This window comes from Mustela lutreola, chromosome 11 (assembly GCF_030435805.1).
Source record: "Mustela lutreola isolate mMusLut2 chromosome 11, mMusLut2.pri, whole genome shotgun sequence".
Taxonomy (NCBI): Eukaryota; Metazoa; Chordata; class Mammalia; order Carnivora; family Mustelidae; genus Mustela; species Mustela lutreola.
In genome coordinates, this window is record NC_081300.1 from 60,622,391 (window position 1) to 60,649,397 (window position 27,007).

Sequence of the window (27,007 nt, forward strand, 5' to 3'; positions counted from 1 at the left end):
CAGGAATTAAGAAGTTTATGGAAAAGATGTTTTTTAAAGGTACAATTTATATTTAAAACCCCAAATCTCAATTCAGTATGAGATGTTAGGCAAAAGAAAATGATTGGACATGAACAGAGACTGATACACAAGAACAGCATTTTCAGACTTGATGGGGAAAAAATGCGAAGTCTGTCAAGCAATAGGGAAATAAAACACAATTTAGCCATATATCAGGATACCCTACTTAATGACACGGGAAGATGTTCGTATCGCACACAATGTTAAGTGAAGAGAACAGAATACCATGCATACAGTTCTCATCTCGGTTTCATACCGCACAAGTAGATTCACAGTGGATGGGTAACATTTCTTCTTTAAGCACTGACACATTTCCCCAATTTCTATAGTGGGATTCTGCTCACAATTAATTACATGGAGGGGAAACGTTATAAAAATATTTAGGAAAACTTCTCAAGTTCATTCTGCCAACCTCATCCTAGTCAAACTCCCTAAAGTGAAACTGTATAGTAAGAACCAATGTAGATCTGCAGAAATCAACCCAAATCCCTTACTTTCCAGTAAGATACAAGATCAGTTTGGATGCAGAATTGTAGAAGTAAGACTCTCACAGAATGAACAATCATTTTCTGTAACAGCTCAATTCTGATTATCGTGAAACACCATTTATAAGGTTAAAATAAAAAATAAAATAAAATAAGATATGCTTGCATCATAAATTTGATATTTAATTATTTAAAAAAATTTATTTGAACGTGACAGAGATAGAGAGAGACAGAGCATGCCAGTGTGCAAATGAGGGAAGGGGCAGAGGGACAGAATATCCAAGCAGACTCCCATGCTGAGCTCCGAGCCCGACATGGGGTTCCATCCTAGAAGCCATGAGATCGGGACCAAGAGTTGGTCACTTAACCGACTGAGCACCCAGGCACCTCTGATACTTAATTATTCTCTAGTGGGTTTCCTATTATTTAGCATCTAGTTTATTTAAAATGGAACAGAAGAATATGTATGTGACAAAGCTTGCAATGAACGTTTCAAGCAATGAGGGTGGCCCCTTGACATTTACAGGGACTGCCAGTCTCTCCCTCAGATGGCCTCACTAATGCCTTCTGATTGGCTGCTGGTAATGGTGTTGCAGCATGAACATGCACGACATTCTGGAGTCATTCTTTTGCAAGCATTTGCGGGCGGGCCTTATGCCTTGTTCATCTCTGCACCCCAGGAGATGATACGATTGTTTAATACAAGGGAAGGTTAAAAAACTATTGGAAAAGTGAAGGAACTATAAGTTAAATATCATCTACATTGTATAAGAACATTATGCCTAGCTTGTTCTTTTCTCTATTCTCCCATCCACGTACTAACCAGGCCCGAACCTGCTTAGCATCCAAGAACATACGAGATCTGGCGTGTTCAGGTTGGTATGGCGGTAAACTCCTTTCTCTATTCTGTGGGTACTTTCACTGAAGCAGACAATCTTTCAGCCTAATCACTCTGTACTGTAAATCACGAAGCTTATTTTTCTCATGGTAATATATTTATTTTGCCTCGTGGTTTTTTTTGAAATCTTTTCTTTTACTCCCATTGTTTCCTCTCAAGTTAACCAAATTTAAAAAATCCAGTCTTAAGCTAGCATCCCATAATACCACTTCCTTATTTTCCCACAGTGGTTCTTACTCTTTGAGGCTTTGTACTCTTTAGGAAACCAAGGAAAGCTAGGGACCCTCTCTCCAGAAAAATGCGCATACATATATTTTGTGAAATAAGCATACATTTTTTATGTTTCTGGGGACTCAGAGATTCTCATCAGGCCCATTCTCAGGATAAGAACTCTTGCCGCACATGGCTTCTTTGTTTTAGATCACTAATATACAAATGCTTTTATGGATTTGTCACTTAGCATGCTTTAAACGTTATTTTTTGGAGATAATGCTTGCTGCCATAAAAATTAGACAGGGATAAACTGATAAAACTGTTACTCACTCAGTAGATTTGTAACTAGAACATACATTAAATTACTTCAGGGCCCATGGAATCACTTCTACAACAATGAACAGGACAGATGTGGGCCCTGCTGGCAAGAAGGTCCAGGTAGAAGAAGGGCTGAAAGTTTAACAAAAGGATACCAACATGACATTACTCGACATTACAGAGCTCGAGGCTGGAAGCAGGGACAGCGGTCAAAGCTGATGTGATAAACTAGACAAGAGAAGATGACAGACTGGTTTAGGATAGTGTTGGGCTAAAAAAGGGGGAAAACTAACATGATCCAGAATCAGAAACATCAACAGGGATGGCTGTTAGATAGGAGTCAGAGATGATGCGGAGGTTCTGCCTTGAGCACACTAAGATGGGGAAACAGGACAAGATGGTTTGGGAGACAACAGATGGGTTCCCTGTCCTGCTGTAGGCCCTAGATCACAGTCAGATGGATGAATGGGTGTGAGCTCAGCAAGATCGGTGCACAGATGAGAGCTTTATTAGCCAGAACAAAAACTATGGAAAAGGGTATAGTTGCTCAGAGAGAGGTGAGCCCAGAATAGAAATCTGAAGGACCAAGCAGAGTCTAAAAGGGCAGGAAAGAGATCAGTGGAGAAAACAAGGAGTGTGGTTCCTCCACTGTTCAGATGTCACTATCATCTATTTTCCTAAAGGAAGTTTCTCTGAATTCTTTGGGCATCTTCAATCTTACAAATAGGGGGAGAACTGTATAAACAAAAATGTTTACAAACATTTTATAATATGTTCTTTCTTTTTTTTTTTTTTTTTTTTTTTTTTTTAATTTTTTTTTTAAAGATTTTTTTTTATTAATTTATTTGACAGAGAGAAAGATCACAAGTAGGCGGAGAGTCAGGCAGAGAGAGAGGAGGAAGCAGGCTCCCGCTGAGCAAAGAGCCCGATGCGGGGCTCGATCCCAGGACACTGAGATCATGACCTGAGCCGAAGGCAGCGGCTTAATCCACTGAGCCACCCAGGCGCCCCTAATATGTTCTTTCTATAAATCAAAATCAGTATGTGTTTATAGTACACATTAAAAACATTAAATAAATAAAGGAAGTTTGGGAATAAGTTAGGTGGCATCAGATAACAATCGATGCTTTCACCACATAATACTGTATCTTTAAAACCATAATTAAGACAACAGAAACGTGAAGTAAAACTATTATATCATATTTCTAAAACATAATAGCTTTGTATACATATTAAAATTTAGGAGGTATTTTGACCACAATCCTATTTCTTACACAGAAGCCATAATTAAAGTACAGAGGAATTTTTATCTCCCTTCTGCCAATCAAGAAATCAACACTCAGAGAGGGAAAGGGGATCTCCCAAAACCACAGTCTAGAGAATGGCAGAGCAATTCCTACTAGGCCATGACACTCTCATGTAGTTCAATATCATATGGGAAAAGAATTTTCTACTCTCTTGGGTTTCAAGTATAAGCTTTGAGTAAGTGTGTGTGTGTGAGAAAAGAACAAACACTGCTCTTAAACACTGCAGCATTAAGCCACTACTTTTCACTGGGCTAGCTGGAGAGAGACACTACTCCAAGTGGCCAAGGCTAGACCAGCAGTGCAGTAAGCGTCAGACTCACCTAATCTGCTGCGTCTTATCTCCTCTGGTGAGACGGGCCGCAGCTTTCTTTCTGCTTTGATTTCTTCTAAGATTCTTTCATGGAGGCTCCGTGGCCGTGGTGGAGTGGGTTTCAGTTTTCTGGCTGAGACCTTAGGGGGGAAAAAATTCATGGCTATAGACTTCCGTAGTTGTCCTTAAATAATTCTTACCGAAGTCCATTCCTATAGTACAGTACTATGAAACTGTATTTCATTGATTGCAACACTGTTTGATAAAAGACTAAGCAACAGGGAGAGTACTGGATCTCACAGTAATTTAGTCATATGCGCTCAACCAATTGTAAGGAGTCAGTTTCGCTGAAGTTATAATTATGTTCACAATAGGCCACCAGGATAGGCAATCAACTGGAATGTAACCTATATTTATTACTATTACTGTTTTTAAAAGTAACATTTTTGAGTAAATCATCACAACCCTCTTAGATTGCTATTGTTCTCTTCTTTCTATAGTTGAAGAAATAAAGGCTCAGAGAGGCTGATTAATTTACTCAGGGACATGTGGCTACTAATAAACTGCACCATAAGTCAGGTTGTTTTGAGTTAAAACATTCTAAGACAGCCTTGTATTGAATAATTTCAAGTATTTTTTCTGTGACTGAAGAATATAGCTTACAGTTAGACTTCATCATTCTGAGAATAAAAGATCAGTGTAGAAACTACCTTGAGAGCTGAGTTCTAGAAACCATGTCCTAGAGGAGAGCACATTGCTACAAGACCTCCAACCAAGGGGAACCCTCAGATCACATACCGGATTTAAAGGGGGTCTTGATCTGATGAAGTCCAGGATGATTTCATGAGCACTTTTTTTTAACCGAGGGGGAATATCACCATTGACCTGAAAGGAGACAAAAAGTGCAAGATTCATATGACTATAGGATTATCATTATAAGTTTCTGGATACAGCTGTTACCTACTGGAAGTGTACTTGGGCTCTACCAAAGATGTGTTCTGAATCAATAAAATGGAGAATAAATAGCTGAGTGATTCAGAGCAAAAACAACCATGTAGAGCTGAAGAAAATACAAGTTCATAAAGTGAATCATTAGTTCTACCACCTGGGGGAAATATATATTAGATGCATCCTTTCCTACAAAAAGTTTCTAAAATTATGAATATGAATGGAATAAATAGTATTATGCTTATTATTTTATAACTTATAAAGCCTTTTACTTCTTACTTTCAACCTTGTACAAAACCTAGGAAGGACTGGTGACACGAGTCACATATTGTAGATAAAACTCAGGCTCATGTCAAGGAGGGTATCTGCCTCATTCACAAAATTAGTAAGTTCAAGAGTTTTGGTAGAGCCCTCATCTGTCTCTGACTCCTGCTGTAATGTACTCTCTTTTTATAGCAACGTGCTAGAAATTTTTACAAGCAATTTAAGAAAACCTTAGAAATCCACAAAAATTGACAATCTAAACTCACATTTTACCACCCCAGAAGGCACAGTTGTGACCATTTTGTCCCATTTACTTCCCAGTCTTAATATGAAAAAATAGAACCTGCTAGGTATTTTCTGTCATGATCCTCCATGAAAGATGGATGAAAAAAATGTTAACAAGTTAATAAATTTTTAAAAATGACAAATACCCAATACTTCTTAAAATAAAAAAATTAGCATATTATTTTTATTAATGCACTGCCTGAAAAATCTCCTTTCCCCTTCTACTTTGGAGACCTACTCTTTGATTACTCCATCATATTCTAATAACTTTATATTAATTTTGTTGGAGAGAAGAAAAAGATAGTTTGTTATTCCTCTTGCATTGACAGTTGACTTTTTTAATTTTGATAAGTTAGAAATGTTTATGCTTCACAACTTATATTGGAAATGTCATTTAAATTTTAGAATTATTGTAAAATTCAGTAAAGTCTTTTTCAAGTTTTTCTTAAAGATTTATTTATCTATTTGAGAGAGAGAGAGAGTAAGAGCATGGTGGGTGGGGGCAGAGAGAGAAGCAGACCCCCTAACTGAGCAAGGAGCCTCAAGCAGAGCTTGATCCTAGAACCCTGAGATCATGACCTCAGCTGAAGGCAGTCACTTAACCAAACGAGCCACCCAGGCACTCCTCAGGTATTTTTGTAAGACTTTAAGATTTCAGGGTGTGGGTGGTTTTTTTGTGTACTCATCAACCTTAAATACTACTTTAATTGCTCACAAGTCATTAATCAGTTGATTATTCCTCACTGCAGCTCTGAGTTTTGATTTTTTGTCCATGTTGCTATTTTGTGTCTGCTGACAAATAACATTAAATATATATTCTTAAAAAGGGTCTGAACTGTCACTCCCAAGCACAGTCTGCTCCCCAAATGTGACCCCTGCTATCTGAGTTCAGTGTGTGTGCCAACGCTTTGGTGACTTACATCACTCTCTTCTTCCCTGGGCCACACCTCCCACTCCTGAATGAAGCCAGGATGGCCCATGGAAAGATTTAGGAGGAAAACCTGCTTGAATTGCTAGTACTTGGCTTAAGGAGGGTATGTCTGCTAGCAGCCGACCTGGAGGCCTAACATGACACGACAACAACTCCCTACCTATGGATTTGGTAGTACATAAGATTTTTTACAAAATCATTGTATGGAACAACTCTTGAACAGGATAATATATATCTTTCTAGCCATTTTTCACATGATTTTACGTCAATGTTTACTTTCCATCACAATAGCAGTGTTTAGGGAATTGGTTTAAATAGGCTAGGGTTGTAAATCCTGTTCCCCAAACAAGCACGTAAGTTCAGTTTCCACACTGGCCAGAAACTATCCTGGATCCCAATTACAAAATGTGCGTCAGTGCTCATGAGGTAGATGGCAGAACAGTGTGGATGTGAGTCAGTGAAAGTCCTTACCAGGAGGAAAATGTAACTTTGTGCTAATACCATTGTGCTGCTGACTCAATGAAATTATTTTCCTATAAATACACAACACATACTGAAACAAGCTCTGAGTTGCAATGATAAATGATTCTTGCGTGAACATAAATAGTGGAGCCACAAGTAAATAAGACATTTATACAACTTGATCTCATATCTGAGCCACAATGCCTTAACTTCTAAATAAAAGATGTTGCTTCTACATCTTCATTTTTAAAAAGGTGAGTTATTTGAAGCTATTTGATGGGATTAAGGTATTTTACTCAGACATTTTGAAAAAAGCCAACTGAAATGTTTTACACTTCTATAACTTAATATTCTAAATAATATCCAGTATGGCTAAGCCACCAATTTCCAACATCAGCACAACTGTACCCAAAACAGAGGATAACTATGGTATGGTTATGGACTTTAAACCTGAGGACTATAAAACATCTCAGCATATTACTTCAGGTACGGATAGACCATCTTTGAAAAGTCTCTGTGTCTACTCTTTATAAAAATATTTGTTTTTAAAGAAATTAGAAAGTAGCATTATATTGGTAAGAATAAAAAAAAAATTTAACACCCAGTTTTTGAAGATCAAATGAGTAGCTGAATTTGCATTCTCATTTATCAAGTACATTTATATAATAAAGGAATTAATAAGAATTTTAGCTTTTTTGATTGAAATCTTGCAAACTTCGCCGTATGAACTTGCTCACACTGGAACCTCCATCTGCCCAGCCCCTTGCACAGGGGCTTAGTATACATTTACTTAAGTGAATTGCATGGATTTAGCCAGAGAAAGACGTGAAAGGAAAACAACAGTGGCTACCACGAAGCAGAAACATCTATCCATTTGTCTTCATTTCCTACCCACAAGCTCTAAGTTCCAAAATGTATTATTTATATCTAAGTAGATTAAATGGCAAGCAGATGCATCGCTGGTAATTATTACAAAGAACCCATTTATAAATTGTGTTTATAATCACCTGTCATTCTGAAGCTCACAGAACCCTCAACAAACAAAAAGCTTAAATAGCTTGAGCCTTGAAAAAACTTTTTTCTTCTATTTTTGTCTTAAGTAAAGCAGAACCACTAATGATGACATATGATCACAACTAAAACTGTACAAAGCTGATCTACAGTTTATGGATTAATACTGGGCCCCAATCAGATTTCTTTTTTCCCTCACCCTATTGAGGTTGAACTGACAAAGAAATGTAATGCATATTTAAAGTGTATGGCATGATTTTTTTTTTTAAAAGATTTTATTTATTTATTTGACAGAGAGAGATCACAAGCAGGCAGAGAGGCAGGCAGAGAGAGAGGAGGAAGCAGGCTCCCTGTTGAGCAGAGAGCCTGATTTGGGGCTCGATCCCAGGACCCTGGGATCATGACCTGAGCCGAAGACAGTGGCTTAACCCACTGAGCCACCCAGGCGTCCCAGTGTATGGCATGATTATTTGATATGTGTATATGCATTGTGAAATGCTTGCCTCAACCAAGCTAATTAATTAACACATCCAACACCTCACACAATTACTGTTCTTTTTTTTTTTTTTTTTGGTGGGGACACTTAAGATATATGCTCTTAGCATATTTTTTTTCACTTTTTTAAAAAAATTTCTTTTCAGCGTAACAGTATTCATTGTTTATGCACCACACCCAGTGCTCCATGCAATACATGCCCTCTCTAATACCCATCACCTGGCTCCTCCAACCTCCCACCCCCACCCCGGCCCCTCAAAACCCTCAGGTTGTTTTTCAGAGCATATTTCAAGTACACAATATAGTGTTATTAACTACAGTCACCATGCTGTATCCCTAGAACTTATTCATCTTATAACTGAAAAATGTCATCTTTGACCAACATTTAACCAGTATCTCTCCAGTTCCCCCATCCCTGAGCCCCTGGAAACCTACTGTCCTACTCTTAGCTTCCGTGAGTTTGCCTTCCTAAAGTTCACCATACAAGTGAGGTCTTACAGTATTTCTCTTTGTGTGCCCAGCTTATTTCACCTAGCATGATGTCCTTCAGGTTCATCCATGTTGTTAAATGGCAGGACTTTCTTCCGTTTTAAGACTGAATACTATTCCACTGTAGATGCATACACATTTTCTTTATCCATTCATCTGTTGACATTTAACCTGTTTCCGTAACTTGGCTGTTGTGAATAATGCCGTGACCCACATGGGAGTGTAGATATATCTTTGAGATCCTGCTTTAATTTCCTTGAGATGAAGACTATGTCTAATATTTTAGCCTCTCCTCTTTCCACGTTTCAGAAGTTACAGTACTAAAGTAGAAAACATACTCTATATCCAGTCTCCACCTCATTTGGGCTATTTTTTATAATCAGGCTATTCAGCAGTGTTTCTCTATGCTCTGAGCTTCTTAGAAAACTCAGTAAAAACCTTTTCACTCTTTTCTTAAAATTTTTTTTAAAAGATTTTATTTATTTATTTGTCATAGAGAGAGAAGCGAGAGCAAGCACAGGCAGACAGAATGGCAGGCAGAGGCAGAGGGAGAAGCAGGCTCCCTGCCAAGCAAGGAGCCCGATGTGGGACTCAATCCCAGGACGCTGGGATCATGACCTGAGCCGAAGGCAGCCGCTTAACCAACTGAGCTACCCAGGTGTCCCTCTTTTCTTAAAATTTTATAGAAAACTGGTTGTCTCAACCATAAGAGACTCTTAATCTCACAAAACAAACTGAGGGTTGCTGGAGGGAGGGGGTTAGGGAGAGGAAGGTCGGGTTATGGACATTGGGGAGGGTATGTGCTATGGTGAGTGCTGTGATGTGTGTAAGCCTGACGATTCACAGAACTGTACCCCTGGGGCCAATAATACATTACATGTTAATAAAAAATAAAAAAATAAATTTAAAAAATGTCAAAAAAACCCATAAAGGGCATTAAAAAACAAAAAAAAGAAAACAGGCTGTCTCACTTTTTAAAATCAATACCTGTATTACATGTATACTACACATATATATGTACATGTAAAATGCCCCAAATGCTATTGAGTTGATGGCAGAACTGAGATTCAAACATAGTTACTGTATTTCCAGAGTCACTGCTCTTAAGCATCATATACATTGTCTAAAACATATTTAAAAAGATGTTTGATCTTACTCATAAAGAAATGGAAATGAAATGAGATCGGACCTGTAAAACTGGTAGATAAAAGTTTTGAGAGTGTAACACAGTATGAGTGGAGAATACAGAAAAGACATTCCTACACACTTATAAAAGGAATGGTTTTTTTGAATTAAAAAAAATGTACGAATGGAATCCTATGTAGGGCTTTTTGTGGGTTTGGCTTTTATTGCTCATCATTCTGTCTCAGAGATTTAATTAGACTGTCACATGTAGGAGAAATTAATTTCCTTGCTCTTACTCTATTTACTTGTTCCTAATTTACTTATTTCACCATTGGTGGATACTGGTTACCTCCACATTATGGTACTGCAAAAATGCTAGTTAGTATATTCCTGTATAACTCTTCTGGCACACAATGTACACACCTGTCCTATTTAAAGAAATCTCTGCCTACCATAAGGTCATAAAGGTGTTCTTTGTGTTACCTTTTTGAAGTTCAATTGGTTTACAGTTGGAAGGTCACTGAAAGGATGTGACTACTGGTTGGACCTGGGCAACTGGAGGCTCCTTACCCCCACACCCTGTTATGCATTCCATAACTTTTCCTGTACTAAGAGTTACTACTATGGGCCACACTTTTCTGTTTTTGTTTTTGTTTGTGTCTATAATGTTATGCTATAAACTACTTCTTAAAAGAATATATTGTAAGAACTCTGGATTTTGATCTCTACTTGCAGGGGCTCGCTATTATTGTTTATTTGCTTAGTGACTTGTTTACACTAATTCTACTAAGTCTACTTCCCCTGCCACATGTACATTCTGATATTTCTGCTCAGTATTTTTTTTTCTTTTTCAAAATTCTTGTTTTTATTTTTAAGTTGGGCTTCCTAGGAGTTGTCGTCGGGTCAGCAAAGTACTTAGCGATCAGCCAATGATAGGTCAGAAGTAGTACATAAATACAGTGATGCCAGTAAGGCTCCCTTCCTCTGTCACAGGAGTTAAACATCTGCCCAAATTTTACTTTCTGCATTCACAAGACCTCTCTATTTGGCCAGCGACTAACAGCTCACCTCTTCAGTCTCTCTCAAGTGGGCCCAGCACGAGCACAATCTTTGAGATGCCCAGGAATAAGTGGGATCTTACTCAACTTTGGCTGTCTTATTTTCTAGGTTACTTTCTTTTTCTTCAATTTCTGAATGGTCTCAGACACTACTGAGGCCACAGTTTAGCCTCCTTAGTTCTCCCAACAGTCACCAAGCTCTACTGCTTTTGACAATGGCTCTGGGTGTGGACTGATTGTTCCAAATAAAGCCACGTTCTATCCTAGTCAGCTGGGCAGAACTTCTAAGACCTGGAGCTGGCACCAAATGGGGTGGCATGGGAGCCATCTCTGTCTAAAATGCCAGACTCCTGCTTATTCTTTCTTATATTTCAACATTTCAAGTAAATGAAAGGATTCTTGCCATTAAGCAAAGAAGCACCGACTCCTCAAGTGACATTTTTCATGAGACAGCATCTATCTCTAAGTATCATGAAATGGTGCTCATCAACACCATAATCCAAAAACTATTTAACCTTTTGTCAAAAGAAACCACCATCCAAAGATGAAACTACATGGTTAAAATCTGAATCTTCCTCTATACACATGTGAAAAAGAGTAGCCTGATAATGTGTACATAACTGTGGAACTCAAACAATAAGTGTGATACACAGAAAGGAATATATTGTAGTATTGAAATCTATTTCTTTTAGAGAGCAGATGTAAATTTGGGGAGTAAATTTGCTTACTAAAGTATAATGTATACATGGTAAAGTGCAGAAATCTTACTTATATGAAAATGAACATAACCTACTGAACTACCATCTAGTTCAAAATATAGAATACTAGCAGCTCTCTGGTGCCTTCTCCAAGTTGCTACCCCACCCCCACCTGTGATAAACACTATTCTGACTTTGATCACCACAGATAAGCTTTGCTAGCTTTGAACCTGGCCCAAGTCACTCATTTACATTTACCTGCTCTGTACATAAAAAAATCTGAGTTTGCTGTTACAACCCAGGCTGAAGCCTGGGAAAACCAAAATACATTCATAATATACTAGGGAGATGTCAAAGAGAGTCACATGCAATATTCTCAAATTCTTATAAAATACTCACAACTAAGAAACTTATTTCATTAGACTTGAGAGTGTTGGTCAATAGGATAAAAAATCGTTCCTTATATTTACAGTTAAGTCACATTTTTGCTATTCAACTTTTGTCCCAAATCCTTAAGGATAAAAATTATTTTTAGTATCCATGATAATAACATAAAAACATATAGTTTAAAATATTAAATCATGGGGTGCCTGGGTGGCTCAGTGGGTTAAAGCCTCTGCTTTCAGCTCAGGTCATGATCCCAGAGTCCTGGGATCAAGCCCCGCATCGGGCTCTCTGTTGGGCGGGGAGCTTGCTTCCTCCTCTCTCTCTCTCTGCCTCTCTGCCTACTTGTAATCTCTGTCAAGTAAATAAATAAAATCTTTAAAAAAATATTAAATCATGCTAAAAATTATTTTTGTTGCCACCCACTACAGCCTCCCCTTTAGCAATGTTTTGGAAATTGAAAACATTAAAAAAAGCTTTATTTATTTATTTGAGAGAGAGAGAGAAAGAGAGCATGCACATGGGTGGGAGAGGAGTGTGGAATGCATCCAACTTTTCGTTTTGGCTCAGGTCAGGATCCTCAGGATCATGGGATCAGGCCCTGTGTTGGTCTCCATGCTCAGCATGGAGTCTGATTGTCCCTTCCTGTCTCCCACCCAAAAAAGAATTAACCACAATCCTTCCTAAATTATTCCAAAAATTAGAAAAGGAGGTAACACTTTCTAATTTTTTCTATGAGGCCAACATTACCCTTATATCAAGCCAGACATGGATATTATAATACCATGGATTAAATTCGTTTTGTATACAGATGCAAAACTCCTAACTCGTAGTAAGCTGACTTTAGCATTATATTAAAAGTATTGTACATCATGACCAAGTTGGATTTATCCCATAAATGCAAGGATGAAAATATACACCATCTTAATGGTAATATAGCACATTAATGGAAAGAACCCACATGACTGTCTTAACTGATGGCAGAAAAAGGATTTGACAAAATTCTCACACCCTCCCTATGATAAAAACACTCAAGAAAGTTGGAATAGAAAGAAACCTCCTCAGCATAAGTCATTTGTGAAAATCCATAGCTAATATTATACTCATTGATGAAAAACTGAACACTTTCTCCCTAACAGCAAAAAGAAGACATGGATGCCTGCTTTTTCCATTCAACACTGATATTTCTAGGCAGGATAATTAAAAGGCACCTAGATAGCAGGGGGGAAAAGGCACCTACATTGGAAAGGAAGAAGTAAAAGTATCTCTCTTCACAGATGACATGATCACATATACAAAAAAAAAAAATAATCCTAAAAAATCCAACAAGAAAACTATTAGTGCTAATAAACTCACCAAAGTTGCAGGTTATAGGAGCAACATACATTAATCAGTTGTATATGTATATATGTGTACATATAATATGTATATGTATGTATAATATATATACATTAGAAATGAATGATCTTTAAAAAATGAAGAGAACAAACCTATTCCTAGTAACATCAAAAAGAATAAAATACTTAAGAATAAATTTAACCAATGAAGTGTAAGACTTGTATACTTAAAACCATAAAACACTCCTGAAAGAAATAAAAGAAGACATAAATGAATGGAAATACATTCTATGTTTATGGATTAGAAGACTTTTCATTAAGATGACATATAACCTAAAGTGATCTAGAGATCCAATACAATTTCTATCAAATTCTTAATGGTATTTTTTGCAGAAATTGAAAAATCTACTCTAAAACTGACATGGAATCTCAAGAACCCTAAATTACCAAAATGATCTTGAAAAAGAAAAAGTCAGCAGACTTACTTTTACATTTCAAAGCTTATCACAAAGCTACAATAATTAGCTATAATATATGTATTATATTATAATAACCCCACAAGGTGGGATGGCCGTAGGATAATCACAATAGATCAATGAAATAGAATGTGGGAGAAGTAAACTCCTGAATTCAACAGATTTATCACAATAGTCCCAAGACCATTAAATGGGGGTAAGAATAGTTTCTTCAACAAATGATGTTGGAACAAACAGGTATCAAAATGTAAAAGAATTATGTTTGACCTTTACCTCACACCATATACAAAAATTAACTTAAAATAGATTAAAGAGCTAAATGTATAAAAGTCTCAGAAGAAAACTTTGGGGTAGATTTGGTAATGTATTTTTAGATACAACCTCAAAAGCCTGAGCAACGGGAGAGAAAGAATAGATAAATTTGGACTTAAGCAAAATTAAAACCTTAATGCTTCAAAGCACACTATTAAGAGAGTTAAAAGACAACCTATGGAATGGTAGAAAATATTTGCAAATCTTATGTCTGTCAAGAGTCTAATGTCCAGAGTATACAAAGAATTTTTATAATTCAACAATACAAAGACAAACAATACAATTTAAAAATGGGCTCGGGGTGCCTGTAGCTCAGTGGGTTAAAGCCTCTGCCTTCGGCTCAGGTCACGATCCCAGGGTCCTGGGATGGAACCCTGCATTGGGCTCTCTGCTCAGTGGGGAGCCTGCTTCCCTTCCTCTCTCTCTGCCTGCCTCTCTGCCTACTTGTGATCTCTGTCTTTCAAATAAATAAATAAAATCTTTAAAAAAAAATGGGCTCAGGATCTGAACTGACTTTTCTCCACAAAGATATACAAATGGCCCACAAGCACATGAAAACACATATAACATCATTAGTCATTATGGAAATGCAAATCAAAACCACAATGAGATTTCACCTCATACTCACTACAGTAGGTATAATTAAAGACAAAAATGGATAATAACAACTGTTGGCAAGAATACGGAGAAACTGAAACTCATACACTGCAGGTGGGAACATAAAATGGTGCAAGTGGTGTGGAAAGCAGTTTGTTGGTTCCACAATAAGTTAAACTTAGAATTGTTACATGATCCAACCATTCCACTCTTAGGTATCTACCCCAAATAATTTAAAACAAGTATTCAAACAAAAACACATACATGATTGTTCACTGCAGCACTATTCACAATTGTGAAAAGGTGGAAAGAACCCAAATACTCATCATGTGATGAATGGAAAAACAGATATGGTATAGGCACATAATAAAATGTTATTCCACTATAAGAATAGTACTCCTACACACTATAATATGGATGAACCTAGAAAACATTATGCTAAATGAAAGAAGCCAGACACAAAAGGTTACATACTATATGCTTCCATTTATATAAAATACCCAGAATAGGTAGAGCCATTGAGACAGAAAGTAGAATAGTAGTTGCCAGGGACTCCGGCGATGGAAGATTAGGAGTGATTGCTTCATGGCTACAGGATTTCTTTTGAGGGTGATGAAATTATTTTGGAACTACACAGAGACAGAGGTTGCACAACACTGTTGCCACTGAACTATAAATACACTTTAAAATAGGTAATTTAATACGAATTTTATCTTAAAATGAATGAGAATGAAAGAAAGAATAACTATTTATGTTTATAAATGCCTTCCAACTTGGATGCACAGTTCTTTGCCACTGTGTCTATGTATAATCACAGTTATTTTCCAAATACATGATCTTAAGTCTCACCTAATATATAACAGCTGAGACCTGTTAAATCACCATCTATAAGAGGAATCCATCCCATATAATTCTTTTTAAAAAAGATTTATATATTTGAGAGAGAGAGAGAGAGTGAGAGAAAGAGAGAGAATGAGTGGGGGGAGGGGTAGAGAGAGAGGGAAAAACCAACTCCCCACTGAGCAGGGAGCCCAAGGTGGGGCTCAAGGCTAGGACCTTGGGATCATGACCTGAGCTGAAGGCAGATACCAACAGACTGAGCTACTCAGAAGCCCCTATCCCATTAATTCTTAGTATCAGATAAGTTTAACTACTTTTTAGCACAATTATTTTTTCTGATAAAAAAAATGATTTAGCTATATGTGGTGACAGGTAGAAGACTTTAGTTAGAAATGTTAATAATCTATTAAGCAGAAGCAACATTTACTTATTTTATTTTTATTCAAATACTTAATTTATTTATTTGACAGAGAGAGAGAAAGAGAGAGAGAGATCACAAGTAGGCAAAGAGGCAGGGTCAGGTACTGAGCAGAGAGCCCAATGCGGGGCTCGATCCCAGGACCTTGAGATCATGACCTGAGCTAAAGGCAGAGGCTTAACCCACTGAGCCACCCAAGCGTCCCAACATTTACTTATTTTAATCAATAGTATGAATGTCTAAATAATTTCTTCAGGATAAGGAAGAAAATCACCTGTGATTACTGTTAAGTGTTCCCACTCAGGATAAAGTTCAGATGGGAAGACATTTTTTAAAAAAGACAGCATATTGGCAACAGAAATTATCTTGCACTGTTAGTAAAAGTATAAATTGGAAACAAACAAACAAAGTATAAATTGGTACAGTTCTTCTGGAGAAGAGTTTGGCAACATGTATTAAAATTTAAAATGTGCATAATTCTTGATCTATTCATCTCACCAAAAGATATTGAAACCAAGGAGATGAGATGTCTGTATGAGGATCAGAAAACTAATTAAAACAATGAAAACTGGACACAATCCTAAATGTCTATTAAAAGAGTCTTGGGTAAATAATTCACAGTGCACTAGGAAATATTGTGAAGTCATTTAAAAAAGAAATCATCGACATTCATTCTTCACAGGAATTACAGAGTGAAAAGGGCTCTAATTATGGAAAACTTCGGTTGCTTTCTTGTGTCAGATCCCATTACTTTCTGGACTTTGAACATTGTTTTTTGGCATACAGCCTCTTACACTTAGCTTATTACGCTGTTGTTAATGCTTGCCTAAATCACCAGTGGCTGCCGCCATACTGTGAACTTCCTGAGAATAAGGACTGCGGGTCCTTTTTCCAGGGTCTAAAATAGTGCCTGGCACACAAGAAGTGCTCAATAAATATTTGTTAAATTAGGGGCATCCAGGTGGCTCAGTCGTTTAAGCATGTGCCTTTGGCTCGGGTCATGATCTCAGGGTCCTGGGATCCAGGCCTGAATGAAGCTCACTGCTCAGTGGGAAGTGTGCTACTCCCTCTCCCTCTGCCCCTCCCCACTGCCAGTGCGCTCTCTCTCGGACAAATAAAATCTTTAAAAAATAGTGCTAAATTAAAATAAAATTAAAAATACAAAAAAAAGGGAGCAGGGACCTACGACTCCAAGAGGGCATCAGTTGTACAGTGAAGGAGAAAAAGCTCATGGATGTGAAACTAGGAGAGCTGCCCAGATGAATACTGATGATTTCACCCCTAAGGGCACTGCTGGATCATCTCAAAGAGGTTACTACTGGTATTACAAGTATGTCAATGTGAAGAAAGGGGGCTTCACTAGGATTTCTATGGTGCTGGCAGGTTATGTGCTTTTCAAGGACTTTCGACTTTCCTTGTTACAAGGAACTCAGGCTATGCAAGTACCACTGAAGAGGGCCCAGTGTGGAGGCACATGTGGCAGTCCTGACCAAGACCTTTGCCTGGAACCCCTGAATCCTTTCATATCCTAATTCAGAATTAACATCCAATAAACGATGACTGGCACTTGGAAAAAAAAAAAGAAATACCAAAAAAAAAAAAATGGTGTATGCTTTAAAATGCTTAAATGCACTTGTAATCAAAGAAATATAGATTTTAAAAATGAAGGAGAATTTTCTCTCAAATTTGTCAATCCCAAAAGATACCCACTTTGGTCAAGAATAGGAAGAAATAGAAAAAATGATTATGTTGTAAATAGTAATCATCACAATATAACTAAAGGGCAATTTGGTCACATGGGTATAGCACACAGCACAGATTCAGAGGTCAGACAGAATGAAAATGAAAACAGGATTTGCCTTATAACTAGTTGTCTGAACTTGGGAAGTTATGCAGCACCTCTAAACTTCAGTTTCTTCATTTGTAAAAGGAAATCAGATTTACTGAGAAGTAAATCAACAAAATACTTACCTGCAATGCTTAGCTTCAAAAGTGGAGCTTATTAAAATTAACAAAGAGCTCCAAGAGCTACTTAAATCTATTTTATTTTTTAAGTTTATTTATTTATTTAAGTAATCTCTATAACCAACTGGGACTCAAAACCCTGACCCCAAGACCAAGAGTCACATGCTCTTCAGACTGAGCCTGCCAGGCACCCCTACTTAAATCTATTTTAAAACTAGTGATATGTTTTGTAAGAATCTTCCACATGAAATAACTAATTAAATTTTCTCAAAAAATGTGGCTATAATTCATTAGTTCATTTTACAACTATTTGTTGGGCACAGTATTCAGCATCTGGCTGTGTGTCAGGCACATGGTCTCATCACAGGGGATGTAACAGTGAAAGAACTAAGTCCCTATAATGATAAGAGAGATAGAGAGCGAATCTGAAAATACATGGCAACGTGAACTACTTGAAACATGTGGGTAGAGAGGCAGAGAAGACTTTATAAGGGGACATTTTAGCAGAGACCTGGGAAGTAATAAGGCAAGTTAGTAGATGTGTAGGAAGAGAGTTCCAGGAAAAGGGGCAGCAAAGGGGCAGTTGTAGGAGCATGTAGCAGCAACAGAGACCAGCATGGCGAAGGAGGGGAAATTAACCAGGAAGGGTGGTAGGAGGTGAGTTCTCAAACGTAACCTGTATCAGACTCTGTGGGGTTTTGTAGGCCAAGGTAGGGATGTGGGGTTTGTTCCCAGTGTGATGGAGAACACTGGAAGGTTCTGAGCAGAACAATGACATCATCACATTTTTACCTTAAGAGGTTTACTTTGGCTATTTTGGGGGAAAACTGAGTAAAAGGGGCAAAAGCGAAAGCAGGAAGGCCACTTAAAGTGTGTATTAGTGTGAGTGAGAGATGGTGGCTTGGAATGGAGAGGATCTGAAGTGGTGGTGGTAAGAAGCAGTCACATTCTAGGTGTATTTCAGACATAGTGCTGTCAGGATTCCACTTCTAAGAACCTAACTTAAAGATTTCACTGTTGCTATTCAAGAAGATTTAAATACAAGGATTCACAAAATAAGCTGCTTACAACTTGATGCAAGTTGATTGGTTTAATAAACTCTGGTATAGCCACAAAGCTATAAAAGAGGTAGTTATTTAGAAATGAAGATTTTCAACATATAATGACATGGAAAAATATTCATATGTTAAGTGAAAATAACTGGTTACAAAACAAAGTGTTCAATATTAATCCATTTTGTCTGAATAAAATGTATAGAAAAAAGACTGGGGGTGCCTGAGTAGTAGCTCAGATCATGATTATGGGGTCATGAGATTGAGCCCGTGTCGGGCTCTGTACTTTGCTAGAGATAGAGAGTCTCTCTCCCTCTGACCCTCCCTCTGCTCACCTGCCCTCTCTTTCCCTAAAATAAATAAATCAATCTTAAAAAAAAAAAAAAAAAAGACTGAAGGTTATATACCAGCTTGTAAACAAAATATCTCTCTGGGTTGTGAAATTACCCATTTGTCACTTTCCTTCTTTGAGCTTACTGTATGTTTCAAATTTTCTGTAATGACAATGTATTACTTCCAAGGGAAGAAAGGATTTTTAAAATGTAACACTGAGAAGAACATGTTCAACCAATAAAATTACTGAAGGAAAACCATTTCAGTCTATTAATAGTTTTTGTTGTTGTTGTTACTTACCATCACTTTTCGCAAAGTGTATCTTTTGGATCGAATATCGTCCATTAGCATCTCATAAGGGGTGAGCTGATATTCAATGGGCAAAGGGTTGTACTGTCGCTCTTGGACCTTCTTAAGTTTTACTCCATTCCGCAAATCCCTCATCACCTGAACCCAGAACCGAGCCTAAAAGAATCAAGGGTGGAGAGATGTCCATGAATAAATTTGCTAGTTTCCTCTAAATAGCTACAGTCCAGAGAAAAAAATGAAAGAAAAAATGAAGAGCTTGATTTGCAAAACACTGAGTACACCAAACAAAACAGCTTTTGAAAATTAGGTTTAAGGATGTTAAAAGGTGGGTAGAAAGCCAGTCGAGAATCACAAGCTCTAAGTGCTGAGTCACCTGAGTGTAAACCCTAACTCATCCACTGCGCAAGGCTGCATTAATAGCCTCAGTTACATGATTCTACTCACTGAAGAGGAGTATATGTCCCATACCCTAATACTGGGTTTGGCTACGTGATTTGCTTGGCCCCTGAAACAGTAGTTGATATGATGTGACCAAAGGCTGCAAAAGCAAATGCACAATGGGCTTGTCACTTGTGCTTCTATTATTGCCATGAGAGCCTCATGCCTCTGGACTGGTATGCTGCCCAGGAGAAGGATGAGACATACACAGAGTAGAGCTACCACGATGCATCTGTACTCGTGAGCTCAGTAAATATACTGCTTTGTGTGACTATGATTCTGTAGTGGTTGGTTATGCGGCAGGATTCCTATGGCCACCCCTAATTGATACAACCACCTAGTAGCTACTTGATATCTAGCAAGTTCCTTCACCTTTCTAAAGCCTGGATTCCCCATCAATAAAAGAAAGTGGTACTTCATAACTTACTGAGAAGGTCAGAGCTGATAAACAGAGTTCTGTACATGGAAAATGCTCAAAAATGATCATTTTTATGTTATCACTATCTTTGCACAGATCACTTAATATTCATTTTCTTAACAAATGACAGTGATCGCCTTTTTGGCCTCTCAAGAAAATGAGATACATATGAAGTTCTTATAATAATATAAGACACATTAAATATGTATATTATTATTATTATTCTACACTAATACTTTAATTTTCCAGCCTGTAAGCTAAGGTGTCCTAGTCTCTTCTTCTGTCAAAGGTAAATCATTATGATAGTTAGCTGAAACACTGTAGCGGCTCAAATAGCTACTTAAATATATTTATTAAAAACCAAGGGCTAGAGGTATCTGGCTGGTTCAGTTGGAAGAGTTTGGGACTTTTGATCTCAGGGCTGTGAGTTTGAGTCCCACGTAAGGTTACAGAGATTACTTAAATAAATAAAACTTTTTTAAGAAGTGAGGTATTTCTTAAGAATTATCTACATAAAATAATTGTGGATTAAATTTTTCAAAAATGTCTTCATTTTTCTTCAAAATGTCTTCTAAACTTCTTCAAAAACAATTTACGATTTAAAAACGGGTATGCCATTTCTTATTCCACAAAGGATTTGATGCACTTAGTATTGTAGTATATCCATTAGAATACCTTCGAAAATATCTCTATTTTAAACAGATTCTTAGATTTTTGCCATTAAAGTTACTCTCATACAATATTCCTAAAATATTTGACTTTTCTTTTGAAAATGCTCTAGTCCCCAATTCTCTTATACTGATTCCTTTAAGATCCAGTTCAAATATCATCTCATCTTTTAAAATTCTGCCTCTTTTCTTCAGCTGCCCGGGCTTTAGGAAAACCTGACATATGTGAAACATTGAATTCGCAAAGCAGATAAATTACAGGATAATTATTCACATTTGACAATTTTGCAATAATTATGAAAGGATTCAAACAGACCTTTCATATAGCCAGTCCTTTATATATTATCATATAGCAAAAATTTTCAGAAATTTAATCCAGAAATTAAAGTCACAGTTAGCATTAAGGTAGTACACAACTGTCATTATATGTACTCCCAGAGATTTTATTTACCTCATATTCCTCAAGTAAGATCCCAAGATGTTTAGATCCTGCCATCCTAATTCTCCCTCATTCTATTCCTCATTCTTTACTCATTTCTTTCTACTATTTCTAAATAATTCACTTTAATGGTCTTACAAGAAACAGACTGGTGATCTAGGCAAATGAAATCTCTCTGCAGTTAGTGTATATCTTGTCAGTGATCCTACTAGTTTTTAAAAGAGTCTGCCTTAAGGCAATAAATTTTTAGTTCAAGTTTATAATAACTGTTTGCTAAATTCTGACCACCTGGAGTTCTTCATCTGGCTTCCATGTATAAGAAAACAAATTTAAAAATGTATTAGCTAAGATGAAATACAGCTGGAAAAAGACTACCAGAGTATTCTATACAAAGGAAACTTGACAATCAATATTATTCTAAAATTACAAGACTTGTTTAAGATTTTATTTATTTATTTGACAGACAGAGATCACAAGTAGGCAGAGAGGCAGACAGAGAGAGAGGGGGAAGCAGGCTCCCTGCTGAGCAGAGAGCCTGATGCGGGGCTCAATCCTAGGACCCTGGGATCATGACCTGAGCCAAAGGCACAGGCTTTAACCCACTGAGCCACCCAGGCACCCCCAGGCTACTTGTTTTTTAACCTTACTCTTAAATGTTTCAGATTAATATCATTCCAAATATCTCAGTAAAGATATAATTAATAAATTAAGAATATTTACATTCATATATCAACACATGTAGGTCTATATAACAGAAGGGACTACTAGTAGTAACAAAAACACTAAACTATTGATATAGGCAACAACATGGATGAAATCCCAAAAGAATTATGCTGAATGGAAGAAGCCAAGTAAAAAACAATACATACTATATTACATTTATATGAAATTTCAGAAAATGCAAACTAATCTACAGTGAGAGAAAGCAGATCACTGCCTAGGAACTGGGGAGACGGAAAGCAGGAAGTAGGATTACAAAGGAGTATAAGGAAACTTTGGGGGTGATGGGTGAGCTCATTATTTTGATTATGGTGATGGTATATATGGGTATGTATGTGTGTATGTACATATCAAAACTTATCAAATTGTGCCTTTTAAATATGTGCAACTTATTGCATGCTGATTATACTTTAATAAAGCTGTTAGAAAAGAATAAAACAATTAAAATCTAATATGTCAAAAGCAACTTGTTCATTTCCTCAAATCTGCTTCTATGCCTGGTTCCTCATTTAATGATGTCATTATTAAACCACTGTTTATCCTTAACCTGAAAAGTCAGAATCCTGAACTGTGGCTTCCCACTGACACCTGAACATACCTCAGTCTAATTTCATGACACTGACTCTCTCGTCCTCAGTGCTGTCGTGCCCACCCAACTCTAAGTGATATATGAGGGCAGGGAGTCTTGGTTTCACTAGGATCTAGAATCATGCCAGAAAAACAGCAGCTATTCAAAGTGTGCCACATAAATATACTGCAATCATCTGTTCTGAAGGTCTGTCTTCTGCTTTATGAGGGCAGAGAGCCAGTAACTATTCATCAGATAAATGAATGTACTACCCTATAGTGTCACATCTTATTCTGAAACAGAGCTTAAACTCTAACTTATAAGAGTACGCTTAAGTGTTAATAATATTAGAAAGGTCAACATTTTCAAACACCTAAGTTCTTAGAAGACATTGGGGCTGCTTTAATAAAACCAATTAGTTTTGTAAAATGGGGGATAGACAGTTCCTCAAACATAAGACTAGATATCCAAATTCATACAGTATCAATTCATATTACAGCCCTTAATAACAAGCATTTTATTTTATTTTTTAAAAATTTTATTTATTTGAGAGTGAGAGAGGGAGAACGAGCAGGGCGACTGGCAGAGGGAGAAGCAGGCTCCCCAGTGAGCAGGGAGCCAGAAGTGGGGGTTGATCCCAGGACCCAAGCTGAAGGCAGACGCTCAAGTGACTGAGCCACCTAGGCACCCCAATAACAAGCACTTTAAAAAACATTACTCTATGGGGTGCCTGGATGGCTGAGTTGGTTAAGTGTCCAGCTCTTTGTTTCGGCTCAGGTCAGGATCCCAGGGTCCTGAGACGGAGCCCAGTGTTGGGCTTCCTGCTGAGTGGGGAGTCTGCTTTCCTACTCTGTCCCTCTGCCCCTCCCCACCACTCGTGCACTCTCCCTCTCCAAAATAAATAAATAAGTCTTTAAAAAACAAAACAAAACCCCTCAAAACACATTACACTATGTCTTCAACACTAAGCAGAACAGAGAATATCTGAATACTTACCCAGTCAGCGTTTTTCAGCTCTTCTAGCTCTGTGCTGGATTCATCACTTTTTTCCATTTCTTGAATCTTCTTAAGATTCTACCAATTAAAATAAAAACATTTAGGGGTAAAAATTTCATTAAGCTAGCTTCCCAAATTAAAATTTCTAACAGATACCGTCAAACAAAGTATATTAAAGCAGATAGTACAGAATCTACTTCTCTGTAGATTTCAGTCAATAGTAGACTGGAATAAATACAATATTACAGAGGGATGAACTGAGATTATTCATTCAAATTTCCTTCTAGGCCTTGTAGCTAACTTTGTCACCACATTAACTTGCACCCCTAAATGGTAATGACACAGCCCTCTCCCTCAACCTCCATATTCAACCCACCATTAAATCTCAAAGATATCACTCCCTCCATATAACCTAAGCCCTCTTCTTTTTATCTCCCCTGAAGATCCCTTAATTTAAATGTTACCTAATTTTTGTCTCATTTCTATTCTTTTTTATTAATTTCTTTTCAGCGTAACAGAATTCATTGTTTATGCACCACACCCAGTGCTCCATGCAATATGTGCCCTCCATAATACCCACCACCTGGCTCCCCCAACCTCCCACCCCCTGCCCCTTCAAAACTCTCAGATTGTCTTTCAGAGTCCATAGTGTCTCATGGTTCATCTCCTCTTCCAATTTCCTCAACTCCTTTCTCCTCTCCATCTCCCTATGTCCTTCATGTTATTTGTTACGCTCCACAAATAAGTGAAGCCATATGATCATTGACTCTCTCTGCTTGACTTATTTCACTCAGCATAATCTCTTCCAGTCCTGTCCATGTTGCTACAGAAGTTGGGTATTCATCCTTTCTGATGGAGGCATAATACTCCATAGTGTACATGGACCACATCTTCCTTATCCATTCATCCTCATCCGTTGAAGGGCATCTTGGCTCTTTCCACGGTTTGCCGACCGTGGCCATCCTTTGCCTCATTTCTGATGTGGTCTTGCCCTGGATGCTCTCCTCTCCTCACCCCTCACCCCCATGCCTGGTCTCTTTCATTTCCTAAGTAATGAAAGTTTCTGCTCTTTCTTCAGGTATTAGGGTCAACAGAATCACCAATTCTTCAGGAAAGCCCTTCCTTCCCCCTCAACTAAGCCAAATCTTCCTATTGTACAATGGCATATAGCACTGTACACCTTCCTCTTTAGCCCTTATTACACTGCTATTTTACATTTGTTTGTGCCTTCCCCCTAGGTTTCATGAAACAAAAGTCTATTCTCAGTGGCTGATGTAAGCACTGGTACTTTTTACGCTCCATATATATTTGTAAAATAATTTCATGAATAAATTTCAATATATAAGATGCTTTTTATTACTTGATACATATATATATTGCAAAAATTATTAGTGCAATAAGGTTAATTACCATCTCCATCACATCAAATAATTACCTTTTTGTGTATATGGGGAGAACTTTTCAGATCTACTCTCACCAACTTTCCAGCATGTAAGACGATATTTTTAACTAAAGTCAACATGCTGTACATTAAATATCCAGAAATTATTCATCTTATAACTGCAAGTTTGGACCCTTTTTGCTTAATTTTTAATTTTTTTAATTGAGTATAGTTGACACACAATGTTATACCTTATGAAACTGCATTAATCCAACATTTGCAATTTTAAGAAAATCTTGATAAGTAAAATGTCTATTCACCTATTGATTACCAGTTTGTGTTATACCTAATTCCTACTCACAATAAATCAACTCTAGTATATTTTTTTGTTGAGCTTATTTTCCTGAATGCATGTGGACTAAGTTTAATGTATTGTATGAAACCTACTTTAATTAATATGAAAATAATGAATACTTCATAGAAAACATTTCTAAACCATTTATTCTTGGCTTTTCAACATCTGCTTGATCTTCCACAAAATGAGAATAATACCGCCTGCTCTTTTTTTGTACTTAATAATGTATAGGAGTATTAATATACAAAGAATAAAATTACTCTGAACATTTGAAGAAAATGTGGTATAAATAATGCATTATTTCTTCTCTTGCTACAAAAGAAATTAGTCAGGGGAGGAACACTTTTACGTGTTTCAGAATGTGTTTCCATGATTATAGGTATCTTCTGATTTCTGAAAGTTCATGTAAGCCACTTCATTTCAACTGAAGACCTACACTAGCACCTACATTGTGTTGGCTAGCTGAAAGAAATCCAAAGAAATTTTGCTTTTAAGGAAAAAACCATTATCGTCCTAATGTAGGTCTTTCATAATGTAGGTTTTCTATAAAAGTGAAGAGGCATAATGTGAACTTTTGGACAACAGGGGAAACTGTATTTAAAAACAAAGCCAGGGTTCTTGCTTGAGATTATGTAATGAGATACTTGGCACTCCTGAGTCATGCTACATTACCTACCATCTTTGGGTCTGTGTTTCCCCACTGTTAAGAGGAAGGTATTACCATCTATATCACGATGTTGTTGTATTTAAAATATTATTAGGACCTTGCATTTACAGCCTCTGGGGAAATTAGCTCCAAAAATGTACCACTAAATTCTCTGTACGGCCCCAGCCCCATTCCAGAGCCTTGCTCTTTTCCAGTGGTCCTGGCTGCAGCTCTTGGCTACAGCAGGGTGTGGGAAATAATAATGACAGCTAACAAGTGCTAAGGCTTCAAGCAGCCAACATTTAGCCCCAAGCATAACCCTTGCTTGGGGTTGGACTCACAAGTGAGGCTAAATGACATGGCTACAGTCTCCCTGCAGGTGGGATGGAGCAGAGTGAAGCAGGGAGAAGTGGCATCAGGGTCTCACACATGAGGTAGTAAGTGTGAAAGAGACACCAGATGAATGGTCCTGTTGGGAACTTAAGTGTCCTGATGCTGACCCCCAATGGTTTAGAAAAGTCTTAGAAAACAGCTAGATAAAGCTGTACTTTACTTTTGCAAAAATTGGTATTTATGAATTGATATTATAAAAGAACAGAGTTTACGAACTGTAATTGGGCTTTGCAGATCATGGGCACTTAATATCTGGTAAAATATTATGTCAAAATCTGAATAATAATCATTATTACTAAGTTAGGAATTTTTGTTGTTTCTTTTTTTTGTCTAAAGACATACCAGATGTTCTGGTATGCACAGTATTTCTGATAATCAAAATACCTAATTTTTTGCTAGGGATTATTAGTGGTCATTAAAAAAATCTCTGATGATTTAAAGCCATGGTTTTTGACCCAAGCCCACAATCTTCATCAAGTATTCATATGTTGAAATCAGAGCTAAGCAGAAAGGAAACCAAAAGAAGAGGCACACATACATTTAATTTGTTCCTCTGAGGACTCTAATCCAGGCTCTATCCCCAAAACAATTAATGACTTAAGGTA

At 37.2% G+C, this 27,007-nt stretch overlaps 1 protein-coding gene across 4 annotated transcripts in view; it reads right to left on the bottom strand.

The window, feature by feature from the left end:
* The window catches only part of SPIRE1 (spire type actin nucleation factor 1), a 187,093-nt gene that overhangs the window by 42,280 nt on the left and 117,806 nt on the right, over positions 1–27,007 (bottom strand). For all 4 annotated transcript variants that reach the window (XM_059138678.1, XM_059138679.1, XM_059138681.1 and 1 more), the window contains exons 5-8: positions 23,628–23,705; positions 19,372–19,536; positions 4,390–4,476; positions 3,602–3,731 (exon numbers count right to left, since the gene is read on the bottom strand). In XM_059138678.1, coding sequence (XP_058994661.1) covers positions 3,602–3,731; positions 4,390–4,476; positions 19,372–19,536; positions 23,628–23,705 — 460 coding nt within the window. The remainder of the gene's footprint in view (positions 1–3,601; positions 3,732–4,389; positions 4,477–19,371; positions 19,537–23,627; positions 23,706–27,007) is intronic.